Source organism: Pelodiscus sinensis, chromosome 3 (genome assembly GCF_052426305.1).
Source record: "Pelodiscus sinensis isolate ZL-2025 chromosome 3, ASM5242630v1, whole genome shotgun sequence".
In the NCBI taxonomy this organism is placed as follows: Eukaryota; Metazoa; Chordata; order Testudines; family Trionychidae; genus Pelodiscus; species Pelodiscus sinensis.
The window spans coordinates 38,148,623-38,174,648 of NC_143054.1; the positions used below are offsets into that span (position 1 = coordinate 38,148,623).

Sequence of the window (26,026 nt, forward strand, 5' to 3'; positions counted from 1 at the left end):
CACCCCACCACCATCCCAGACCCTGCACCTCATTCATAGAAAAGTGCGACCCTTGACCACTTACCAAATCTTGGAGTGGCCCACCATCGAAAATTACTGCCCATCCCTGACTTAGATATATTTCATTGTTCTTTTTCTTGCGCTTGTAGAAGACTGTCATAAATAAGAATCCTTATCTTCTAGCCAGATCAACCACAAGGCAGCGATTAGAGAAATGACAAAGAGGAATAATAAATATAGAGATGTGCAGTATCTTAGGATTGACCCTGATACCTTCCAAAGCTGACAAATAATTTTTCAACTCTTTCAATTTGTAAAATTGTAAAATAAAAAAGGCTGTGTATAATTTCTCAATTTAAATGCTTGATATTCCATTTTACCATGACTGAGTTTAATGTTTAAAAAAAAAAATCCAGGACTATCTGCTCCTATTTTTCCATCTCTGATGTAGTATCTTCCCTGTTTCAAGTCAATGGCATTCCATTGGCTTCACTGAACACTTGATCGGGCCATAAAAAACTATACAGGTCAAATAAATCTAGATGAAAGAAAGTAGGATAAGCAGCGGGACCCATCAATTCAGGAGGCAATATCTCAGGAGGCAAATTGACCTGCAGGAATACATTAGCTAGTTCTTGTCTGACCTTGCAGCGGAATAAACCTAGAAAAAAGTCTACAATCCTATTACCATTGATATTGTACCCAAATACAATTAATCTCTTGTCATTTATACCATTGTTGCACTTCTAAAGGAAATCAATTAGATTTAATACCTAAATTAATGGCAGTACTCCATACACTAGGATCACAGTAAAAAGATATGAATGAGAACATTTTACAGATATTATTTAAAAGTGTCACTAGAATTATTTTGGCCAACATGCCCACAACACCCTGTTTGTGTTTTATTTGACAATCACATTTTATGATGTCAGGAGCTATAAAGCAAGACACACACACACACACACACACACACACACAGCATTCATAAGGACATTTGTAGGAGGACACAGTGCTATGTGCACATGGGATTGTGTTTATTTCAGACAATCCTAAGCACATCTGAAGAATTCAAACAAAACTTTGTGTAGTCAAGGTCTGGGCTAGGGATGGGAGCAACTAGTCGATTATTCGATAAGCAAATGCTTATCGGATAGTCGACAGGCTAGTCACTCCTGCCCCCCCCCCCCTTGCTGCCTCTATCAGAAAAAGGGGAGGGAGGGGAGTGAGTGCTACAAAGTGGCAGCACGGTGTGGAGGCTGGGGCCAGACCCTGGGCTCCACATGGCATTTCAAAGTGGCAGCACCGTGTGGAACCCGAGGTCAGCAGCTGACCGCAGGCTCCATGCTGCGCTGCCACTTTGAAAAGCCGCATGCATCCGAGGCTCCACAGCTGGCCTAAAACTGCGTGAAGCGTTTCAAAGAGGCAGCACCGCATGGAGCCTGGGGTCAGATGGGGACTCCCCATATGGCCCAGGGCTCTATGTGGTGCTGCCACTTTGAAATGCCGTGGGAAGCATGGGGCCAGTGGGGGACTGTCCCCACGCTCCCCGCAGCATTTTTGTCTTTGAAGCATAGCAACAGACTATTCGATTAGCCAAATCGAAATTTTACATACCTCGTCTGGACATTCCCAGAGATTTTGAATGCATTCATATTCTGGGATTTTGAAAAAAGCTTCTATGGCTTTCTAGCCCATCTTGCCTCCCTGGGTGTAATTGCTGTGATGGTGTGTTGGGGTTCCCCCGGATCCTGCAGCCCCGTAGCAGCAAGAACAGACTCCGCCAGCCAGTAGAATAGAGGAGGTTTATTGCTCCTCCAGGATACAACATAGCATAGACATGATGTGGTTACAGGAGTCAGGGCCCAGATGCCTCAGACCTCTTGGGTTAGGGGGTCTATTGCCCTCCTCAACCCTCAGCACCCAGCTTAGTCTGTTCCCTTCATGTTCTGTAGCCAGAAACTGCCTCATTCCCAGACCCTGCCTCCCAGCAAGGTGTTTGTCTCTGCCTCCCTTCCTTTATCTCTTTCCCCTCCCTCCCTCCCGCTTCCGGGAAGAGCACTGTTATCTGCTCATAATGGGACTAGGTGTCTGGGCCAATACACATGTGGGTGAATCAGTGGGAATCACACATCACAGTGCAGGGGAACCCCAGGTTACAGAGCGGACAGCACCCCCATTATGTCACAATTGCATCTCACAGTAACACATCATCACTTTTGCAGGTCCTGTAAGGAATACCGAAGGAGGGGATTGAGCACAATGAAGTAGCAAAGAGGGGAGGAATGGCACAAATCCTCTATGATAGATATGACAATTTTGTGCTATACCCAGGACAAACATTATTCAATAATTCTAAATATCTTAGGAATTCAGTGTATTAAAAAATGAAATTGTTTATGGATGATTGAAAGATAATTATGTAACATCTGTAAGACAGACACCTGATTAACCTGAACCCTGGCAAGTATATTCTGGAGGGTAATTCTGTGCCAAAATATTAAAAAATTCTGTGCATAATATTTTAATATTCTACAAATGCTCGAGTGAGCAATTATGTTTGTAACAATACAGAAAGAAATGTTCCCCAAGAGTAGAGAATTAAAGAAACCCTAATGACAATTCAGTTCCTGTTTTTCTGCTCCACCACAGCCCAGACGAGGGAAGACATCCATACCCTATCACCCCAGAGCCCAGCCCTGCCTGGGATTCCCGCCCTCCCCCACTCAGTTCCCAGACACCTGCATTCCTTACCTCTCAGAGCTCAGCTGTGGGGCACTACCCAGCCCTTACAGCTGCATCCTCTTCCTTGCAGGGCCCAGCTGCAGATCCCACCAGCTCAGACACTCTCTCTTTACCCTTCCCAGAGGCTAGGGATCCAGAGGGAGAAACAGGCTGATTCTGGGTCTCAGGTTTGTGAGGAGTTTCCTGCAGGCCACCTCTTTCCTTTAGAGAATAACAGGAACTGCAGCTGCCCAGAATGATCTAGCTCCCTTCTCCTCCTCCAAGCGGTGCCTTCTAATTGTAGGGACCTACCAAAATTCACAGTCCATTTTGGACAATTTCACAGTAATTGGATTTTTTTAAAATGGTAAATTTCAAGATTTTAGCTACTTAAAACTGAAATTTGGGTCTTGACCCAAATATGTATTGTGTGTGTGTGGAGAGGGATAAGAGGCCAAGTTACTGTGTATGGGAGAGGGGGGTTGTGATACTGCTACTCTTACTTTTGAGCTGCTTAGGCTGGCAACACTGTCTCCCGAGTTGGGCAGCTGGAAAGTGGTGGCAGCTATCTGGGAGCACAGCTCTGAAGGCAGAGCCACCGTCAACAGCAGAGCAGAAAAATGTCATGGTAGGGTATTGCCACTGCTACTTCTGCACTGCTGCTGACAGGGTACTGACTTCAGAGCTGGGCATACAGCCAACAGACACCACACTCCAGCTGCCCAGCTCTGAAGCAAGGTTGGCAATACTACAATCCCCCTAAAATAACCTTGCAACAGCCTTCAGCTCTTTTGGGTCAGGACCTTCAATTTAAGAAATGCTGGTCTCCCCCTGTGAAATCTGTGTAGGGGAAAAGCACATAAATGACTAGATTTCATGGGGGAAAAAAGCAGATTTCACAGTTTGTGACTTTCATGGCCGTGATGAATTAGGTGGGGTCCTATCTATTTGTGAGCTGGGCTCTGCCAGGTCCAGCAGCCACTAGTGGCAGGCAGCAGCTCATTTCTGTGGGGAGGGAGGAAATTTTGCAAAGAACTTAATTTCTGTGCAAATTCTGCTTTGCACAGTGGTACAGAATTCCCCCAGGAGCAGATGGCTTAAAAGCTTTGATAAGGACCAGCTGAAACAATGTTAAAGTTAAGTGGGTTTCACAGGAAATTTCCAGAGGGAGGTATATGCAAATGTAAACCTTTAGTTATACAAGAACTCAGCCTTTTGAATCTTTGCCCTGAGGATCTTTGTGGAGCCGTGAACCTTTTCTCTGCTGATCACTTTTTACAGAAGGTCAGATCAAAGACCTAAACTCTTTAAAGCTCAGATTCATGGTGGTTGTCCTGAGCCAAGGTGGTTGTGAACCAGTAGCCACAGGGAAAAAGAGAGGAGTGGGGAGAGGGGAAACAAAGGCTGAAGTGCTGTACACCTGGCAGAGGCTTTGCCGGACCTGTGGTGATTTCTGGTAAACTTATTAACTTGTGTGTAGGTTCTCCTTTTTTTTAAATACTTTTTGCCTTGGTAATGTTTTGATTTTAAGAACAGTTGTGCTAGCTTAGAAAGAGCAGTGCAGAAAGTTCAATCTAGGCAGTCATGTTGTACATTGCCTGTGAGGCATGAAAATAAAACAGGCCTGCAGAAAAACACTTTCCTGCTCAGGAATTCACGGCGTAGGCAGGGAACTCTGCAGCCTGGAAATATCCTGTGCAAGGAGAGAGACGCGTATACAGTATCTGCCCAAGAGAGGTAACAACAGGGAAGCCGGGAGCCTAAAGTGGCAGTCCTTGCTGGACTACAGTTGCCTTAAACTGTGATACCCTTTATGAAATCTCATTTGCTACTTGTATAAACTCCAAATAAAACAATCAGCACAAAAGAAAATCATGAAGAAAATAGTTGTAGGAAATAAAATGGGAACTAAGTCAAAAGAACTGTTTCCTCAAATTGAACTGGTGTGATATGTATGGTAATGAAAAACAGCATCTGGCCTACGTAAATTATTCTTAAAGTTTTGCTGCAACAGTCACCTATGCAGAAAAGCTTTCGTCTGAATTTCAGAAATTGTGTTATGGTACCATTAGCTGGGGCACTGTCAGTATATTATAACAAAGAAATTATTTAGCTAGAACATCAACAGATTAAGTTTACAAAGAACATAAAAACGGCCATACTGGGTCAGACCAAAGGTTCATCTAGCCCAGTAGCCTGTCTGCCGACAGTGGCCAGCACCAGGTGCCCCAGAGAGAGTGGACCGAAGACAGTGATCAAGCAATTTGTCTCCTGCCATCCTTCTCCAGCCTCTGACAAACAGAGGCCAGGGACACCATTTCTATCCCCTGGCTAATAGACTTTTATGGACCTAACCTCCATGAAATTATCTAGCTTCTCTTTAAACTCTGTTATAATCCTAGATTTCACAGCCTCCTCTGGCAAGGAGTTCCACAGGTTGACTACACGCTGTGTGAAGAAGAACTTTCTTTTATTAGTTTTAAACCTGCTACCCATTAACTTCATTTGGTGTCCTCTAGTTCTTCTATTATGGGAATTAATAAATAACTTTTCTTTATCCACCCTCTCCACACCACTCATGATTTTATATACCTCTATTATATCCCCCCTCAATCTCCTCTTTTCTAAACTAAAAAGTCCCAGTCATTTTAACCTCTCTTCATATGGAACCCATTCCAAACCCCTAATCATTTTAGTTGCCCTTTTCTGAACACTTTCCAAGGCCAAACTATCTTTTTTGAGGTGAGGAGACCACATCTGTAAACAGTATTCAATATGTGCGCATGTCATAGTTTCATACAAGGGCAGTAAGATATTCTGTGTCTTACTTTCTATCCCTTTCTTAATAATTCCTAGCATCCTATTTGCCTTTTTGACCGCCGCTGCACACTGTGTGGAAATTTTCAGAGAACTATCCATGATAACTCCAAGATCTCTTTCCTGATTTGTCATAGCCAAATTAGCCCCCCATCATACTGTACGTATAGTTGGAGTTATTTTTCATGATGTGCATTACTTTACACTTATCCACATTAAATTTCATTTGCCATTTTGTTGCCCAATTACTCAGTTTGGTAAGATCTTTTTGGAGTCCCTCACAGTCTGCTTCTGTCTTGACTATCTGAAACAGTTTGGTATCATCCGCAAACTTTACCACCTCATTGCTTACCCCTTTCTCCAGAACATTTATGAATAAGTTGAAAAGGATTGGTTCCAGGACTGACCCTTGGGGGACACCTCTAGTTACCCCTCTTCATTCTGAAAATTTACCATTTATTTCTACCCTTTGTTTCCTGTCTTTTAACCAGTTCTCAATCCATGAAAGGACCTTCCCTCTTATCCCACGACAATGTAATTTACACAAGAGCTTTTGGTGAGGGACCTTGTCAAAGGCTTTCTGAAAATCTAAGTACACTATATCTACTGGATCCTGCTTGTCTGCATGTTTGTTAACCCCTTCAAAGAACTCTAATAGATTAGTAAGACATGATTTCCCTTTACAGAAACTATATTGACTTTTGTCCAACAAATTATATTCTTCTACATGCCTCACAATTTTATTCTTTACTATTGTTTCGACTAATTTGCCCGGTACTGAAGTTAGACTTACTGGTCTGTAATTGACAGGATTGTCTCTAGAGCCCTTTTTAAATATTGGTGTCACATTGGCTACCTTCCAGTCATTAGGTACGGAAGCCGATTTAAAGGATAGGTTACAAACCATAGATAATAGTTCAGCAATTTCCCATTTGAGTTTTTGGAACCCTTGGATGAATGCCATCCGGTCCCGGAGATTTGTTAACATTAAGTTTTTCTATTTGTTCCAAAACCTCCTCTAATGACACTTCAATCCAGGACAGTTCCTCAGATTCATCACCTACAAAGGACAGTGCAGATTTGGGAATCTCCCCAACGTCCTCAGCCATGAAGACTGAAGCAAAGAAATCATTTAGTTTCTCCGCAATGGCTTTATCATCCTTGACTGCTCCTTTTATATCTCGATTGTCTAGGGGACTCACAGGTTTTTTAGCAGGCTTCCTGCTTCTAATGTACTTAAACATTTTATTTCTTTTTGAGTTTTTGGCTAGCTGTTCCTCAAAATATTTTTTTGCCTTTCTTTTTACATTTTTACACTTGATTTGACAGTGTTCATGTTCCTTTCTATTTATCTCACTAGGATTGGACTTCCACTTCTTTGTCCCTCACTGCTTCTTAAGCCACAGTGACTCTTTTTTAGGTCTCTTGCTATGTTTTTTTAATTTGGGGTATACATTTAAGTTGGGCCTCTATTATGGTGTCTTTATAAAGTTTCCATGCAGCTTGTAGGGATTTGGATCTAGTCACTGTACCTTTTAATTTCTGTTTAACATCCTCATTTTTGTGTAATTCCCCTTTTTGAAATTAAATGCCAGAGTGCTGGACTGCTGAGGTGTTCTTCCCACCCCAGCTGCTCTGCCCCAGGCGTCCCCAAGTCAGCCGCTGCTGAAACTGACCAGTGGCTGACTACAGGAAGCCCCTGCCCCGGGCTTCCTGGAATCAGCCGCTGCTCAGTTTCAGCAGCAGCTGACTTGGGGATGCCTGGGGTTCTTAAGTTGAATCTGTATGTATGTAAGTCATACTGAACTGGCATCCAGATTCAGCCACTGTTGAAACTGATCAGTTTCAGCAGCGGCTGAATCTGGACGCCAGTTCCGACTTACATACCGATTCAACTGAAGAACAAACCTACAGTCCCTATCTTGTACGTAACCCGGGGACTGCCTGTATTATAGAGTTCTTTATTTTGGTAACCTCTCTAATCTCCCTCAGCATTTCAATGTCAGTATCGCTGTCCTGGTCAGGTGGTCGATAATATATCCCTACTGCTAATTTCTTATTATTGGAGCAAGGAATTACTATCCACAGCGATTCTACTGAACATGTTGATTCATTTAATATTTTTATTTCATTTGATTCTACATTATCTTTCACATACAGTGCCACTCCACCACCCACCCAGTCTGCTCTGTCCTTCCGATATATTTTATATCCTGGTATGATTGTGTCCCACAGATTTTCCTCATTCCACAAGGTTTCAGTGATGCCTATTATGTCAATCTCCTCCTTTACTACGAGGTACTCTAGTTCACCCATCTTATTAGTCAGACTCCTAGCATTTGTGTAGAGGCACTTTAAAAATTTGCCACTGCTTATTTGTCTGCCCTTCCTTGATGCACTGGATTCCTTTATATGCGGTTGTTTGTCTGCTCTGGCCCATGGTTTGTCCTCTCCCCTCCTCTCTTTCTGACTACAGCTTAGAGAATCTCTATCAATGGATTCTCCTCTAAGAGAAGTCTCCTTCCGATTTACGTGCATCTCTGCACCATCTCTTAGTTTAAAAACTGCTCTACGGCCTTTTTAATGTTTAGTGCCAGGAGTCTGGTTCCACCCTGGTTTAGGTGGAGCCCATTCTTCCTGTATAGGCTCCCCCTCTCCCAAAAGTGTTCCCAGTTCCTAATAAAGCCAAACCCCTCTTCCCTACACCATCGTCTCATCCACGCATTGAGACTCTGAAACTCCGCCTGCCTACCTGGCCCTGTGCGTGGAACTGGAAGCATTTCCGAGAATGCCACGACAGAAGTCTTGGATTTCAGTCTCTTTCCTAGCAACCTAAAATTGGCATCCAGGGCATCTCTCCTACCCTTTCCTACATCATTGGTACCTACATGTACCACGACCACTGGCTCCTCCCCAGCACTACACATAAGTCTATCTAGATGCCTCGAGAGATCCGCAACCTTCGCACCAGGCAGGCAAGTGATCATACGGTTCTCCCGGTCATCACAAACCCAACTATCTATGTTTCTAATGATCAAATCACCCACTACTAACACCTGCCTCTAACAAGTAGTGTTCCCTCCCCCTCAGAGGTATCCTCAGTGTGAGAGGATACCGCAACATCCTCTGGGAGGAGGGTCCCAACTACGGGATGGTTTCCCTCTGTTCCCATTGAATGCTCTGTTCCCTTGAGACTTTCATCCTCTTTAAGAGCACTGGGGCTCTCAGACTGGAGGTGGGACAGTACTACTGTAGGGATAACATATTAATGTATTGAAAATGATTCCCCAAATGGAAGTGACCCCCCATAATTTGTTCCCCACAACTTAAAGTGTTTAGATTTATTATTAATTCTTCTTCTTATTATTATTATTTGTTAAGATTGTTAAATGTTTAGATTTATGATTATTATTGCCCCTTTAGAATATAATATATTAGGTCATGTAACTTAGAACTGTTAAAAATATAATCCTAACTGTTAAGAATATAATCCTATGTAACCAGAAACAGCCCCCCCCTCCCCCTCTGTGCTCCAGGGCATGCTCAAGCTTGTGCAAGGGGCTGCTTGAAATTGACATTGCAGAGATACATTGTAACAATGCATTGTCAAGCCACTAACTCTGCTATGGGAGCCAAGCCCTGTAATTGTCTAAGGGCATTGTTAACTTTACTTAGCAGTCAGAGAATGTTTTAAGCAATACCACCCAGAAACTTTCTGTAACTACAACTTTTATTATTATACAAAATACTGTATGAATGTATGAGAGAGTGCTTGGATGATGAATGAATGGCTCTGAGAGGTGCCAGCCTGAGAATACAGCAACAAAGGGCTGAAGAAGGCGTCAGGTGCCAGTGCAACCAAAAGGTGTCAAGTGGAGAAACTGGAGGTCCACCCGATGAGATCACTGATGAGCACCTGGCAGCCACCCTGGAGACATCAGCATGATACAGCAATTTCCATAGACTGGCATAGGAAGAAATTCCTATAAGAACTGGACTAAAAAACTATGGAATCAGAGTCCAAGGTTCTGCTGCCAGCCCACCAGGAGCTTCAGATGCGCATCTGATCAGGACTTCGCTCCCCACTACCATCACTTGTGTACAGAGTACCTGGCCAGTATCCTGTCACAAGCAACTTCCAGGCTGGTAACTATACACAGAACTTGAATGAATGGATGTATGAATGAATGGTTATATATATATATATATATATATAATATACATACAAGTGTATAAGGGTTAAGTAGTGTTAGGAATAAGTAGTTAAACAACGTTGTTTGCTTCTATCTTTTCTTTATTTTTTATTATTATCTTTACAATAAATGTGGCTTTTTGCCTTATCCCCCTCAAAAGATCCTGCTTGCTTTTATTTGGTACTACACTACAGTGTCCAGGAAAGTCTCATCAACATATCTCTCTACCTCCTTTAGCTCCTCCAGTTCAGCCACCCTGGCCTCCAAAGCCCGAACTCTGTCTCTGAGGGTCAGGAGCTCCTTGCAACGGGCGCACACATATGCCACCTGCCCACAGGGCAGGTAATCATACATGTTACACTCGACACAATAAATAGAATAGCCCCCACTCTGCTGCTGGGCTTCTGTCTCCATTTTTCTTATGAATAAGTTTAAGTATAAACTGGGCTTCTCATTAAATGTCTGGAATATAAATTATTATAAAAGTTATGTTTAAAGAAGGTCAGAAGTCACTAACGCCCTCTAACCTCCCTCTCCAAACTCCCTGTTAGCTGCTCCTGGTCGTGAGCTCCCTGGTCGCTGACTCACAGCTTATGAAGTCTGGTAGCCCCTCCCCTTGACTGAGGCTCAGTCAATTAACAGAGGCTTCTAGATTTCAAACCTTTTAGAAGCTCCTTCAAACAAACAAACAAACAAACACACACACGCACACAGCACACAGCACACAGCACACAGCAAATAACCGCCCCACACACAAACACACACTCCAGACAGCCACTTACCACAAGGGTCCCATATTCACTCCTCCTTTACCTGGAGAACTCCCTCTCCAAACTGATCACTGTCATATTAATTTTATACTTCAAGAAAGTCAGTACTGGGGCACAGCTGGTACAAGAATCAGGCCCAAGATGTTTATTCAGCTGGGTAAAAGCCTTTAGTTGGATGTGTGTCCGATTAAACAAAACCCACATTTAGTTGAATTAAAAATATTTTCAGATTGATCCTCTGAAAAAAAAATTACTTTCCTGAGCCAGGAAGTTAGAAATGGAAAACTATTAGCAGCAGTAAAATGTTGCTTAGCAGGCAATACGTTTTGGGTGTTAACAGTTTTGAGACTCTGCTAGAAAGACAGCATTAAAGGAGTGTTATGGAGTAGCTAGTGTCTGCCCAAGGATCACATCACAGGATGCTGTTAATTTCACTTTACATATTTCAGATTTTCATAGCCTGTAATGACTCCTAGTATAACTAGTTAAAAAATCCTGGGAAAAAGTCCCCACTATACAATTATTTAAACTGTTCTTGCTGTATTGGCTAAACCTGCTTTGAGATTATGGCCTCGATCCTGCACAGATTTATACATAGATTTAATTATACTGGTGAATTTTATACTTTCATTTCAAATGGGACTATTCAACTGCATAAAATTAGCCATATGGGTAATCTTTGCAGGATTAACATTAATCTGTTGAAATTATATTTATTTTTATCTATCAACTACTGTACAGGTGATTAGAGTATAACTTGACTGCTCCTGAATACCTGAGAGAGGCATGAACTAAATCAGAAATTCGTCTTCCAATGGTCACAATAGTCATTGAGTGGTTCAGTGCAAACGCTCCTTGCAAAAAGGCTGAGAAATCAAAATTTTGGAGTACTGGAAAGAGCAAGTTTAAGCCAAAAAAGTGAGCACAGAACAGGCAGACAAACAGATTGTAAAGAGGAATTACATATACATATTTATTCATTTAAAATAAAAAGAATGAAAGGATGCGTAAGAGGAGAGAGGCATTTTATTTTCATGAGTTACAGTGACTATATTCATGAATTGAACAGCCATAAATCAGTGAAGCAGTCATTGCAAAAACTGAAATGCAATGTTTATACTATCTTTAAAGGAATAGCTATAACACCATTGTAAGTTTAATACTTAATTATCGTAAAATATATTGATATCCAATATGCGCAAATATTGCTTCAGTAACACTTTTAAATATTTAAACAGTAGCTGAGGAACATGACCATAGTAGTCTGGGTCCAGTATCATAATGAGGATGGTTTGATGATTAAAGCAAAGTGTACTGAGATAACTCTGAGGCTTGTACTTTAGCCAGTAGATCATCTTTATCATCCCATGTTTTATTCTCAAGTCAAATAAGTGCCTTGTTTCTCCAGCTGTAAAATTATATTTGAGACTGGAACCTCTAATTCACTCATATTAGTGAAAAGTGAAAAAGGAGTACATATGTACACTTATCAGTGTAAAGGATGTAAAGGCTTTGAACTGGTCCTATGATAACTGTTATTCAAATAAATCTTAAAAATAAATTAAAAATAGGATTATTATTCAGAATGTGAGTCTGAGAAAACAAAGAAAAAAGTGAACAATTTAAATTTGGTTTTCATATAGCTTCTTATAAGGAAAGAACAACGTCCTTAAAAAGACAATTTGAAAAAAAGAAATTATTTATGAAAATTGCTTTTTAAATCCCAAAATAATTTTAAATGAACTAACTTTGGTAGTGTATATTTTGTTTTTATAAAATGATATTTTTAATTAAAAAGGACTTCTGTACTGTCCACAGCCTTTTATATGGAGAAAGATCACATTAAACTTCCTTTTATGAAGTTTCAATTCTAGGGCAACCTACGGTTTTGATCCCCTCACTCATTCTTTCAGTGGGCACCTCCTTTGAGTGACAAGTTATGGTTGCCCTTCTGTATCTGTAAAGGAAATGCCATAATTCACTCTAATTTGAGTCTGGCTCTCCACACTGTAGCATCCCTGTTTCTTCAGTAGGTCCAAATGTGTTTTGGCCAGCTACACACTTCCCTCCTGGAACCGTGGGCAGCAGGAAAATACAGCAACGGGGAAAAGCTTGCTCAACACGAAGTATTACTTATTTGTAGGAACACACCAATCAAAGACAAAAGGGGTTAAAACAACTAACATCAAAGATTAGCATTTCCCTTAAGATTTAGGTACACCTGACTTACTTTGCCCCCCCCCCCCTTCTAATAGGGACCAAGACGATGGTAAACTTCAAAGGAATTAATATCTCCCTTGCCCATTTCAGTATCAGCAACTGAGTGAGCTTCAGCCATTGCTTGGGTGCTGTGTACATGTGGAGAACTCCAGCAGGAATTAACCCTTATAGTACATCCTAACTGCACTGCTAACCTGAGCTCTTTCTTCATATGTGGCATCTAAGCTACAGAAGGAGGAGCTAGTCAAATTCTACCATTTGTTAGCTCTATGCAATGTCATTAACATCTATGGGATTGCAAAGATGTTATCAAGTGCTGAATTTGTCCTTTTAATTCTAAAATAGAAAACCAGCCCATATGGACACATACCTTAAGAAAAGCCACTTCCTTTTGTTGAAAAACAGTGACACCCACTGGCAGGAACAGTTAAATACCTCGTTGCTCCAGTTAGGTTCTACTTGACAATCGTGTTAACATATCTTTCTTGAAGAAAATATGTTATAGAAACTGTCATTTAAAGCAACTCCTTACCTGCTACTTCATCACTACTTTCTGAGTTTTCAGCATTTGTGGGACTCCCAGTTCTTTGAATACCTGGGACATAGCCTTCAGGAGGGAGGCTTACTGTGTATAACCTTCTTGGAAGCAGGATCTCATTTTCTCTACCTGTAAGAGAGAAAAATGTTTGTGTTTTGAATACAACAGAGATTGCTCATACCAGTTTTTCACCACCATCTAGATACATTGATAAATAGGATTTCCAGAACACAGATCAAAGAGATAGACAGCAGCTCAAACAAGGAAAATTATCGCATTATTTTGTAAACTGCTGGGATAAACTATGGAGGCTGAATTCTGTGGTTGCTACAGAACAATCAGGGAACACCCAGAATTGTCCCTATTTTCAGATGATTTCCTCTCTAAGCTTTGGAAGAAGTGTCCTCCACAATGGGCTTGCTCTCGCTCTCTCTCTCTCTCTATATATGCTGTTTTCCTGACGGGCAGCAGAATGAAGACATCATGTCATCAGCTGCCGTCCACCTCAGCTGCTTACTGTGGCCAGTCTTGGCACTGTCCTCTCTGGGCATGGGCTGCTCCAGCTCCACATCCCGGGGGGTTGCGCCCCTGGGGGGAAAAGAGAGGGTTGCTGGGGCTGGGTCCCCTCTGCCATCTAAGCCTGATTTCCACTCACCCCGGCCACACCAGGTGTCCTCCGCCATCTAAGGCCAGGTGTCCTCTGCCATCTTTCCCTGAGCCGCCTCATGACCATCCGCCATTCAAGCCCGACCCCCGCAGCCTCCTCACCCCTTCTGCCTACAGCCCACACCCTTAGCCACTCCTGACCCCTCACCTTTGGCCAGACACCTATCCCCAGCCTGCTCATGCACCCTCCTCTTCTCTTGCATCCATCATCCCTGTCCAGTCACCTACCCTCAGCCCACTCCTGCCCCTTCTTTCAGACAGACACCCTGCCCCCAGGCCGCTCCTGCTTCCTCCTCCCTGGTCAGACACACTCACCAAGCCTCCTCTCTCTGAGGTAGGTAGCAAGCAGGGGGCACAGCCCCCTAATATTTTGTAAAAACTGTTTTATTTCCTTCCCCTCTGAACAAAATGAACTTTTTTCTGTTTTCTTTTAAATGGATGGGGAATAATAAATTATTCCACCTGGGAGAATAAAAAAAACTTCCACCTGGTGAGGTCTGTGAACAGTGTCTTCACAATGAGTCTGGATATGGCTCAGCTCTCTGCAGAGTTGTATGGGAAGGCAGTGCTCAGTGAGTCACCATTCATCCTTTACATATCTTTTATAGGAAAGCTTCTTTGTGGTAGTGTCAGCAGTACCTTCTAAAACAGCCAGAACAGGCTGGCTAACTTTGTTTAGCAGCTCAAAAGAGCAGATGAGATCTGAGCAAGTGAGAGTCAGGAGATTTAATAAGAGTCAGGAGATTTAATAACTTTAAGCTATTGAAAAATAACTTCACAGGTGTGGGTCAGTAACCATACACCATTCCTGAGCTTCAACTGGAGGAAACCATTACCTTTCAATACACCGCTTTGGCTCCTGCATTTGTCCAAGTGCTCAGTTCAGAGTGACTACGGGTGTAATTGCACTGAGGGCAGACAATCCTTCCCTGAGGACTTGGAGGCTTGGAAAATCTGTACTTTGTACTATTATTTTGAATGGTACGTGTTCTCTCTACAGATAGCTATCTCTGCAAACTGTGAGGGGCAGATCCAGGGCTCTACTTCCTTGTCCTTTTCGGGTGATTTGTGCCCTTGGAGGTAAGAGAAAGACCAGTCTGTATGATTCTGAGATGTAGACACCTCCAATGTGGTTGTCAGATGCAAGGGATTTGATCTCTAATCCCAATACTAAACTGCAGCAGACAGCGCTGTCACTATTGCTATGCAATGATGGTATTTTAGCTATCTGAATAACTAGAAAAGAAACATATTGCTGAGGATGCACTCTTCCAGGATCAAATTGCTTTCATTAGGATATCAACCCGGTCAGCTGTTAGCTAGTTTCAAAGGCAAGTACACAGTCTGTTGAACCTCACAGTTAGTATTTTGTACGAGACATAACCCTTTAAAACAAAGAAACTTCAACATGATTTGTGATGCTATATCCCAGCAATAAGGACATTTCAGAGAGTTCAGGGTTCCAGAAAAGCTGAATCACAGTTCCATGCATCAGCAGGATGTACCCATTTATTTCTGACAGAACGGTGAAAAATAATTTGCTTTTTTGGAGCAAGCCAGAAAAATTGACACACTGATTAAAATCTTTTCATTCTAAAAGCTAACAAAGGAAAACAAAGAAACAATGATATAAAAGATATAAACTAATTTATTGTACACTCAAAAAAAAAAAAACCACCACCAAAATTAATTTAAAACTATTCTTCAGTGAATTCATTTCATTAAGCTGATGCCAAAACCTTGAACTGTTAGTACTTGGGGCTGATTTTTCTCCACCAGTGTTGATTAACAATGAAGTGTTAATCAGTGTTAAGATTAAAAGACAAAGACATCTGAATGTTCTTAAGTGTGTTACACACTATTGAATAATATCAACGTTTACAAATTTTTCATGGTAATATTCTTGAATATGTTGGATTTGACTCCAATAAAAAGTCTTACACAAAACATTAAACACAATTTGCAAAGTCATTTTCAATTTAAATCCTTTGACCCTAGAGTGCCACTATGCAGTGAGAAGATTTCAGCACTTATAGTTGCTGACATATGCCAGAAGAAAGATTAACATGTCTAGCAGTTGAAGAAATTCCATAGAGTTAATTCTGATGATACCTACTGCCTAGGGATGTTAAAATTAGATTAATCAACCAATCAGAAATTCCATCGACTATTCGATTAGTAAGTAAGGGCGCTTCTGCTTTTAAATGTAGCAAGAGCCCAACTGGCTATTGCTACATTTCAAAGGTAGAAGTTCCGCCTTTGTAATGTACAAGAGCCCCTCCAGCAGGGCTGGCCCGAGGCTCCATGCAGCGCTTCCACTTTGAAATGTACAAGAGCCCCAGTGGGGACTCTTGTACATTTCAAAGGTGGAATTCTGCTGATGCGCTTCTGCCCCGTCCCACAGAGCTGGGGGAAACCGGCTTTTAAGCTGGCTTCCCCCAGCACTCTCTTGATGCCTCTTTCTTATACAGGCAGCAAGGAGGGAAGGGACTAGTTGACCAGTGTGTCCATTATCCAATAAGCTTTTGCTTATCAGACAGTCAACTAGTCGCTTACATTCCTACTACTGACATATTGATTTAAAGTACACTGTAGTACCAACAATGCAGGAATCTCACACCTTGCTAGGAAATTGACCAAAATGGACTATGAACTTGGTAGGGCCCTTATAAGGTAGGATGAACTAAAATTAAAGGCTGCAAATACAGAATTACAATTGTGATGGTACAGTCTTTAATCACATTATTTTTAACACAAGACTAGCGTCTCCCTTCAATGCCCAGGATCTACTCTCAGGATCAGTCATCTGAACAGTAAAGGAGGCTGCTATCTGAAACCTGTGTCTCATTTATTGCAGAAGTTGGAAGTTATACAGTGAATGAAGCAGAAGACAGCAGGATGACACAGGTGATAAGGCTCTTAAATGCTACCCTAAAAAACTGGTCTATAACCATGTCTCTATCAAAGAGTTCCCATCTGATTCTAGTCAAGCATGATGCACCAAACTTTTCATAGGTGACCACTTAAATGTGAACTCTAAATTTTATGTTTGCCTAGCCTAATAACCTGTGATTTGATCTGCAGCAGTGCTGAGTACTCACAACTACATCTGACATGAAAAGGAGCTGTACTTCAAAAACATGAAGTACTATGTAATATTAAGTACGCTAAAAGGTCAGATAAGTCCAAGGTACCTCATCATCTGAATGTATCTAAAATTAGCAGAAAAACTTAATCTGTGCCTCAGTTTCCCACATGGAAGATAATATTTCATTTCACAAGGTGCTGAAAAGATAAATTAATGTTTGAGAAGCAGTCAGATATATTGATGAATGCCATAAAACAGCTCATGAGATGAATGACTAATTCTGGCTTCATAGCAGGATTTGAATAGCATGCAGTAAATAAAGCATGAAGCTACACACTAAATGTTCAGAACACAATATTTAATACCCTCTCATTAAGTGATCATTGTCCATTCTGTATGATGAATGAAGCAGAGGTCCTATGGAAAAATAGTATGTTGACGTGGAATAAAGACGATCATAATGCACAAGAGGGTCAAATTAAGGTTGCACAAACAGCCTTAATTTAACAGTTCCCAGCATTTGAGGACTTAAATTTTGCAAACTTAATGTTCTTTTAATATACTTTGGGTTTGGGTGTTTTTTGTGGGGGGAAATGTGTGTGTATAATGTTCTAGGTTTTATAACCTACTGAGGGGAGGACAGCCCTGCCAAGAACCACATCCTCCCCAGCTTGCTGAGCCAGAGCATAATGGCTGCCAAAGGTATGGATTGAAGACCATGTCCAAAATAGGTACCTGACCCAGAAAGGCCATAGAGGAGGCCTGTGCCCTAGTGGAGTGGGCTGTGAGAGGAGGGGCTAGGACTCCAGCCAGATTATAGCACTCCCCGATGCAGGTTATCCATGAAGAAATTCTCTGGGAAGAGACCAGCTGGCCCTAGAGCCTCTTCACAATTGCCACTCATGAAAAGGCTCTCTCCTGTCCAAATAAAAAGCCAATGCCCTCCTAACATCTAGAGCATATAAAGCCTATTCTTTACCAGAAGTGTGGGGTTTGGGGTCAAAAACTGGGAGAAAAATGTGCTGGGAGACATGAAACTGAGACACCACTTTTGACAGGGAGGTGGGATGGGGCGTATAGCCTGACCTTATCCTTGAAAAAGACTGAGTAGGGGGGGTCTGAGGTAAGGGCCTGTAACTCTGACACCCGTCTGGTCGACATAATAGTTGCAAGAAATGACACCTGCCAAGACAGGAGTATTAACAAACACATTGCCATAGGCTTGAAGGGGGGCCCTGTGAGCCTGGTCAGGATCAAGTTAAGGCCCCACTGAGGAACAGATTGATGGACATGTGGGTAAAACCTGTCTAGCCCCTTCAGAAACTGATTGACCTGAGATGAGCAAAGAGCAATGTGCCCCGAGAGCCCGGGTGAAAAGCGGAAATAGCCACCAAGTGAACCCTGACTGATGAAGAGGACAGACCCTAGACCCTGAGCTCAAGGAGATAGTTCAGAATCAGCGGGACCTATGCGTCCATGGAAGAAATCCCCTTCTGGGCAACACAGATAGAGAAACACTTCAATGTAGCTAGATAGGTAACCCTAGTGGGGAGGCTTCCTGTTCTCCAGCAGGACTTCCTGCACCCATTCTGATAATGCAGCTTTGCCACTGTCAGCCACGGAGCTTCCAGGCCATTAGGTGTAGAGACGTTTGGACGGCGAAGCGTGCTAAGGTCCTGCATTATGACATCTGGATACAATGGGAGGGCCATTGGTCTCTCACAAGAGAGGCTCGGCAGGGATGCGAACCAGTGCTGTCAGGGCCAGGCTGGCACGACGAAAACGAGGGAAGCCCTAAATTCCCTCACCCTTAGGAGTACCTTGTGCACCAGCCTGCATGGCAGAAACATGTAAAGCAGGGCCTTGGGCATGAGGGAGCAGAACATGGGACACTTCCAGGAGGGGAAAACTCCACCTGCAGAAGATTTGGAAGGCCAAATCCTCTGAAACACCACTCGTGGCAGGTGAAAGAACTGCTCAGCTAGTCTGCCAGAGTATTGTGTGTCCTGGGGAAGTAAGAGGCAGTCGGTGAATATCTGACCCATTACACAGTTCCCATAGTTGAAGGGCTTCCAGGCACAAGGGAGGGGAACATGCACCAACCTGTCTGCTTATATCGGACACTACTGCCATGTTGTCAGACAGGATGAGAATCGTCCTGCCCTCGAGAAGGAAGGCCTGGCACGCGAGGCGGACCACCCATACTTCCCTGACATTGATGTGCAGGGAGAGTTCCTCCCGTGTCCATATACATTAAGTGCACACATCGCCAATGTGGGCTCCCCATCCAGTGTTGGAAGAGTCTGTCACCAGCTGCAAGGATGGGAGGGCCTGGAGAACAGGACTCTGGCCTGGGTCCTGGGAGGATGTCTGGGGGAGTGGAGGGAAGGATTATGGGCCCACGCCAGCCACAAGTGCAGTGGGTGCATGCGGAGCCTGGTGAGTTGACTCACCCACATGCAGGCAGCCATGAGCCCCAGGAGGCATATGCAGCTCCTGGCCGCAGTCATCGGAAATGCCTTCATGGCCATGATGGCTTCCCTGATAGCCAAGAAGCAGGACCTGGGTAGAGAGGCTGTGGCTGTTGTGGAGTTCAGACCAGCTCCCAGGAACTCTATGATCTGAGAGGGGACTAGGGTAGACTTGCCACATTCAGGAGGAGGCTCAACTCCAAGAAAAGGTCCAGCACCATGGCCATGCATGCCAACACTTGGTCCGAGGAAGGACCCAGCACAAGCCAGTTGTCCAGGTAGGGAATCACCTGGACTCCAGGGTTCCTCAAGAAGGTGATGACTACGGCCATGCACTTTGTAAAGACCCGAGGAGCTCTACGGAAGCCAAAGGAAAGGGCTGTAAACATATAATGGTCCTTGCCAACCATGAAAACACAAAAACCTCCTGTGGTGAGGGGTGACAGAAATGTGAAAATGAGCTTCTTTTAAGTTGAGGACAGCGTATCAGTCTCCAAGATTGAGAGAAAGAATGATGATGCTAACGTCACCATCTTGAACATGACGATGAAGGCGTTCAGGTCCCTGAGGTCTAGGATAGGGCAACACCCTCCCCTCCCCCGTTTTGGGGACTAGGAAGTACTGGGAGTAAAAACCCCTGCCCATTAACTCCTTGGAGACTACTTTGGACTCTCCTAGGCTTAGGAGCTGCTGCACCTCCTCCCACAGGAGGTGCTTGTGAGGGGTCCCTGAAGAAGAACGGGGCAGGAGAGTGGGAGGGAGGGGACAAGGGAAACAGGATAGCGTAGCCCTTCCCTACCGTCTCGAGGACCCACTGGTCCAAGATGATGGAAACCCAAATCCAATAGAAAGGGAATAAGCAGTCCAAAAAGGGGAGAAGTGAGACTGGTGAGCTGTCCTTGGGCGCACCCTCAAAACCCTCGACGAGGGCCCTGGTTTTGGTTGGCTGAACCCAACCCTAGGTTGGACAAGAGGCAGGAACGGCGTTTGTTGTTCCTGACATTGCCGTCCCTTCCCCTGCACCACAAGAAGTCTGGGCAGGCACCTGGCTTGGAAGTCTGGGGGACATTCCCTCCAGCGAGGGATTGCCTCTGGGTGGTAGGAGTGTGAATCCATAGAGACTTCAGTGTGGCCCGTGTGTCTTTGAGACTGTGCAGATGATGGTCTGTCTGCTCCAAGAACAGGTTCAGTCCTTCAAAGGGAAGGTCTTGGATGGTGGTTTGCAGCTTCAGGGGCACCCCAAACCCTTGCAGCCACAAACTGCAATACAATATTAGGCTTGGGGCCATAGTACGGGAAGCTCTGTCAGCTCCACCTAGGGCCGCTTGCAAGGCAGCCTGGGAGACAACCCTGCCCTCCTCAGAGAGGGACTTAATCTTAGACCAGGAGTCCTGAGGGAGAAGTTCGATGCAACCCCAGACTCTGAGCCAGCTGGCAAAGGAGGTCCTGGTGCGCCGTGGAGTGCATGGATGGCATCGATGGGAGGACTGTTCCCAAGGGCTCACCTGGAGATGAGAATGAAGAGCCCTTCAGACCAATGTCTCCTAGGTCACAGACCAGGAGAGCCACGTGGGAGGCTGCAGAGAAGGTCACTGTCGAGGCTTGGGTTGCGGGTGGAACACTGACTCCCAAAACCCTGCATGAGGCCAGGCCTGGAGGCAAGGACTGTTCTGATGTAGGGGAATGGATCAGCAGGGTGGCTGACGGAGGAGCCCTGGGCCCTGAACAGATCGACTCCACCCTATGAGAATCCCGCACCCTCAGGGAGTCCAAAAGGGCCACTGAACAGGTACTTGCCACTGCAGTAGTCATGACTGCTGTGCTGACTGGACAGGTGTGGGCTGGGGTGGCCATGGCTACTACTGAGACAGTGCGGAAGGACTCCAGTGCTGGGAATAGACAGGTGCAGAGACCTGGAGGCATTGACAAGAAGACCGGCTCAGCTTCCGAGCTGGTGGAGTACTCAGAGGCTGACCAGGGCATTGCCGTAGCAGTGGCCATTGGTGACCTGCAGCTAGGAGCACACCTAGCCATGGACTCAGGCTTCCTGCGGTGGAGGTGGTGGCATAGCAAGGTGCTGTAGAGGGGGATCAGTGCCAGGGCAGGTATCGGCGCTGGAGCTGGTTCCGAGACTGGTGCTGGCACCAGAGTTGGAACTTGAGTCATATGCCAGAAGCGCTGCCGGGGCCATCAATGGAGGCAGTGTCAGTGGGATGTTGTTGGCACTGTGGCAGACCTTTGGTGCCCCCTGGGGGCTGGTGCAAGGCACTTGGTGCCATAGCCTTGACATGGTGCCGTCAAGAGTCTCACTCCGTCCTCGAGGCTGACACCGAGACCAGGGACGAGGTTAGTTCGATGAGTGTCCAGTGTCAACGGCTCCAGGAGGTCTTCTACTGGGTTAGGGTTCTGTCGCAGTCTGGGATAAGGTCAAGCAGACCTCAAAGGTCCAGGTACTGAGCCCGCTGGCGCCTCATGCCCCTCCTAAGGATGCACTGTCGGCACGTGTCAATGGAGACCTGCCTCTACTCAGTCTCTTGGGGTATGTCTACACTACCCCGCTAGTTCGAACTAGCGGGGTAATGTATGCATACCGCATTTGCTAATGAAGCCCGGGATTTGAATTTCCCGGGCTTCATTAGCATAAGCGGGGAGCCGCCATTTTTAAATCCCCGCTGCTTCGAACCCCGTGTAGCGCGGCTACACGGGGCTCGAACTAGGTAGTTCGGACTAGGGTGCCTATTCCGAACTACCGGTACACCTCGTTTCACGAGGAGTACCGGTAGTTCGGAATAGGACCCTAGTCCGAACTACCTAGTTCGAGCCCCGTGTAGCCGCGCTACACGGGGTTCGAAGCAGCGGGGATTTAAAAATGGCGGCTCCCCGCTTATGCTAATGAAGCCCGGGAAATTCAAATCCCGGGCTTCATTAGCAAATGCGGTATGCATACATTACCCTCCTAGTTCGAACTAGGAGGGTAGTGTAGACATACCCTTGTTTCTTCTGCAGCACTGTGGATTGGGATCTGTGCCGCCATCTTCTTGGTGCCAGGGAGGCCTGCGAGTGGCCAGGCGCCTCAGGCACTGAAACCGGTGCACTCTGCTTGGCTGGAGCAGGATCTGATCCTGGTGCCATACAGAGAACTGTCTCTATTAGCAGAATCTTCAGGCAGGACTCACACACCTGCTTGGTGGGTGGCTTGAAACCTCTGCAAATCTTGCAGGACTCAGAAAGATGGGCCTCCCGGAAGTACTTTAGGCAGGTGTCACGTTACTGAATTTGAGGGAAGCAGCCAGATTACTGCTGCACCCACAGGTGGGGGTGTTGGCCCCAAAAATGATATAGAAGGGGGCCATGTGAGGTATTGAATAGGAGCTTACTGTCTGCTGATCCTATGTACACTAGTCATGTGATTGTATAATGTCTGTGTGTGTAGTTAGGAATCTGTAATCTGTGTGAATACTGAATATTTCTCTGCATGTGGTTGAGCATTGGGCAGAGCCCGGCCTATGGACATGCTAATTAGCGAGGCCCTGTGGGACGATGGCACTCAGTGGGCCAAGGACACACCTAAAGAATGAGGGCGGATATCTAAGGGCTACCAGCAGGGAACACAGGAATAAGCCGTGGGCCAGGTGACCTGCTGTAGCCAAAAAGAGACCAGGAAGGAGGGATAAATAGGCTATGTGGTGGACTCCATCTTGTCTTCAGCTCAGCACTTCATCCCAGAAGCAGCAGTGCAGGGACTGAAGAGCCGGAAAGACATGTGGACCCATCCTGATCCAACAAAGACTCTTAAGCCAGCAGCTGTAACATCTCTGCTAGAGCCTGCATCGAGGACTGGGAGATTCAATGCATGTAATGTATGATTCTTTAGCAACCTCACTCTCATGATTTTCTTTCTTGTGGTAATAAACCTTTAGAGGATAGATTCTAAAGGATTGGCTCAGCGTGATTTGTGGGTAAGATCCAGAGGGTAAATTGACCAGGGATCTGTGGCTGGTTTCTTGGAACTGGACAGAACTTGTTCAGGGTAGGTGGGATTGGGTGCTAAATCCCCCCACCTGTGTATGAGGCCCGGGGCCATCTGGGGCACGGATACTGCTGGGATGTTGGAGGGGTTTTGCTCGGGAGGCTTCAGGCAGACAGCTGAAGCGCTCCGTGGGACTGGTTTGTGGCCTGTTTGGAAAGGTCACCAGTCTGGGGGCTGTAAGGAGCCCCGAACTTGAGCAATTCGCCCTGAGCGGACACCCTCAGCTGTGCCCAGACACAGCCCGGTCCGTCACAGCAGGCTTCATGGAGGTTCCCACAGGGCTTGAAGCCTCACAGTGGGCAATGGAATCTAGGAATGTTAAATTGCGAGTAATTGACTAATCGAATAGTCAATGCATTTTGCATCAACTATTTGATTAATCGATAGGGCGCCTTCACCTTTGAAATGGAGCAACAACCTTAGGGCGAAAACACCGTGTGGAGCCCGTGATCAGTGGGCTCCCCCACTGACACAAACCTCCATGTGGCACTGCCACACTGAAATGCTGCAGGTAGCCCGGCATCAGGCTCCTCACGGCATTTCAAAGTGGCAGAACCCCATGGAGCCCAGGATCAGCTGGGGACTCCTACGCTGATCCCGGGCTCCATACAGCACTGTCGCTTTGAAATGCTGCGGGGAGCCCAATGTCAGGCTCCACACAGTGTTTCAAAGCGGCAGTACCGCATAGAGCCCGGGGTCAGCGGGGGAGTCCCCAGCTGATCCTGGGCTCCACGTGACACTGCTGCTTTGAAACACCACAAGCAGCCTTAGGATACCCCATTTGGCCCCAGACTGCATGCGACGTTTCAAAACAGCAGCACCGCATGGAGCCCAGGGTCTGGCCCCAGCCTCCACACAGCACTGTTGCATGAACTACCCCGTTTTCTTCCTCCCCTGGCAGCAAGGGGGTAGAAGCAACTAGCTGACCAGCCGGTCGACTATCCAATAAGCATTTGCTTATCCGATAGTCGACTAGTCCTTCATATCCCTACTGGAAACACAAAGAGAGTCCCCTTGCTGAAGTGAACTACTTACACTAAGAACCATTTACAGAGATAAGAACAATTAACAGGAACACTAACTAATCTACAAGAACAAACTAGGTGAGAACTGCTAAGAGTGCTTGTAGAGCAAGAGCAGAACACATTCTAACTAGCGTCACAAGCAGTAAGAAGGAGCTAAGAGCGTGGAGGTCCAGCAGGGGTATATATTAGCCGATATAGCAGTGTCACTCCAGGGGGCTCTCCTGCTGTCCCAATGGGTACTATTAAGGGAAAAACGTCCAATGACACATTCGGACAGGAATGCACACACCTATATGGAACAGACATGAGAAATCATTCAAAGAAGAAACAGCACTATCACATTTCTCTCCTTTCCTCTATTCCATGCATTTGCCTGCAGAAAGTTTGAGCATGACGATCCAGGCCAGGACAATGTCACTTTAGACCAGATCGACAATACGCAATAAATTTGATTTAAGATATGCAACTCTAGCTATGAAAATTGCATAACTGGAGTCAACATATCTTAAATTTAATTTCTTCTACATCCCCACAGTGGGAGGTGAATGGGAGAAACGCTTCATGTCAACTTCTCTTATGCCTCACAATCTCGGGGAGTACCGGAGTCAACAGGGATGACATATGAGTTTGATTCAGCAAGTCCTTACTCGACCTGCTAAATTGAACCCCACATGATTCATGTCACCAAAAGTTTAGACAAGGCTTTAGAAGATTAATTTAAAGACTTTCCTAAAAGGTTCCCTCTGGATTAATCCAAAATGTTAACTTGAACACAAGTAGTAATTTGGATCAGTGAACATTTGAATCTATTAACCTAGAAAAGTTTACCTAACGGAAAATTTCAATTAAAAAAAAAAAAACACTTTAAAAAAAATCCACAACCCATTTGGTATGTTAAAGTACGTACAGAGTACTTATTTGAAGAAAGAAAAGTAATTGGAAAAAATTGAAGCAGCCTATAAATTTACCTCTTCAACCCATTTAATATTTAATACATAGCCTACCACTGAAGGCTATTATGAAGAGAAAGCAGAAATCCACTTCAGATTTTTGGAAGGCCAGAAACCAATTTAAGGAAAAAAGGAAAATCAATAATATGCCTACTTTTGGTAGGGCTAAATCTGGCTACAAGAGAATCATTAAAAAAAAAAAAGAAAATGTGGCTTAATGCATAATTTGTATTCTGAAGTATGAAGACCTTTTTTACAATATACTAGAATTTCTACACCCCTTTAAAACTGAAACAAAACAGGATAAAATACCTTTTAAAAAACTGAAGTAATTATTTTGTATTTAGTTTCACTCAGTTTTAGATTAGGTGCCAGCTATATTAAAGAACAAATTTCTATTCACCAGCTGCTGAAGTCAACCATGTTTCTATGGGCAAATGAAAACCACAAAGCTCAGGCCAAAGTATATGAGAGCTAGGGACAAATAATGATTGAGGAGATCCATCTACAGGTCTTCTGCACATCCAGAGTCTG

General features: G+C 44.6%; 1 protein-coding gene across 3 annotated transcripts in view; it reads right to left on the minus strand.

The window, feature by feature from the left end:
* Positions 1-26,026, minus strand: part of ERICH1 (glutamate rich 1) — a 179,318-nt gene that overhangs the window by 107,018 nt on the left and 46,274 nt on the right. For all 3 annotated transcript variants that reach the window (XM_025188602.3, XM_006130972.5, XM_014577454.4), the window contains one exon: positions 13,257-13,391. In XM_025188602.3, the coding sequence (XP_025044387.3) occupies positions 13,257-13,391 (135 nt within the window). The remainder of the gene's footprint in view (positions 1-13,256; positions 13,392-26,026) is intronic.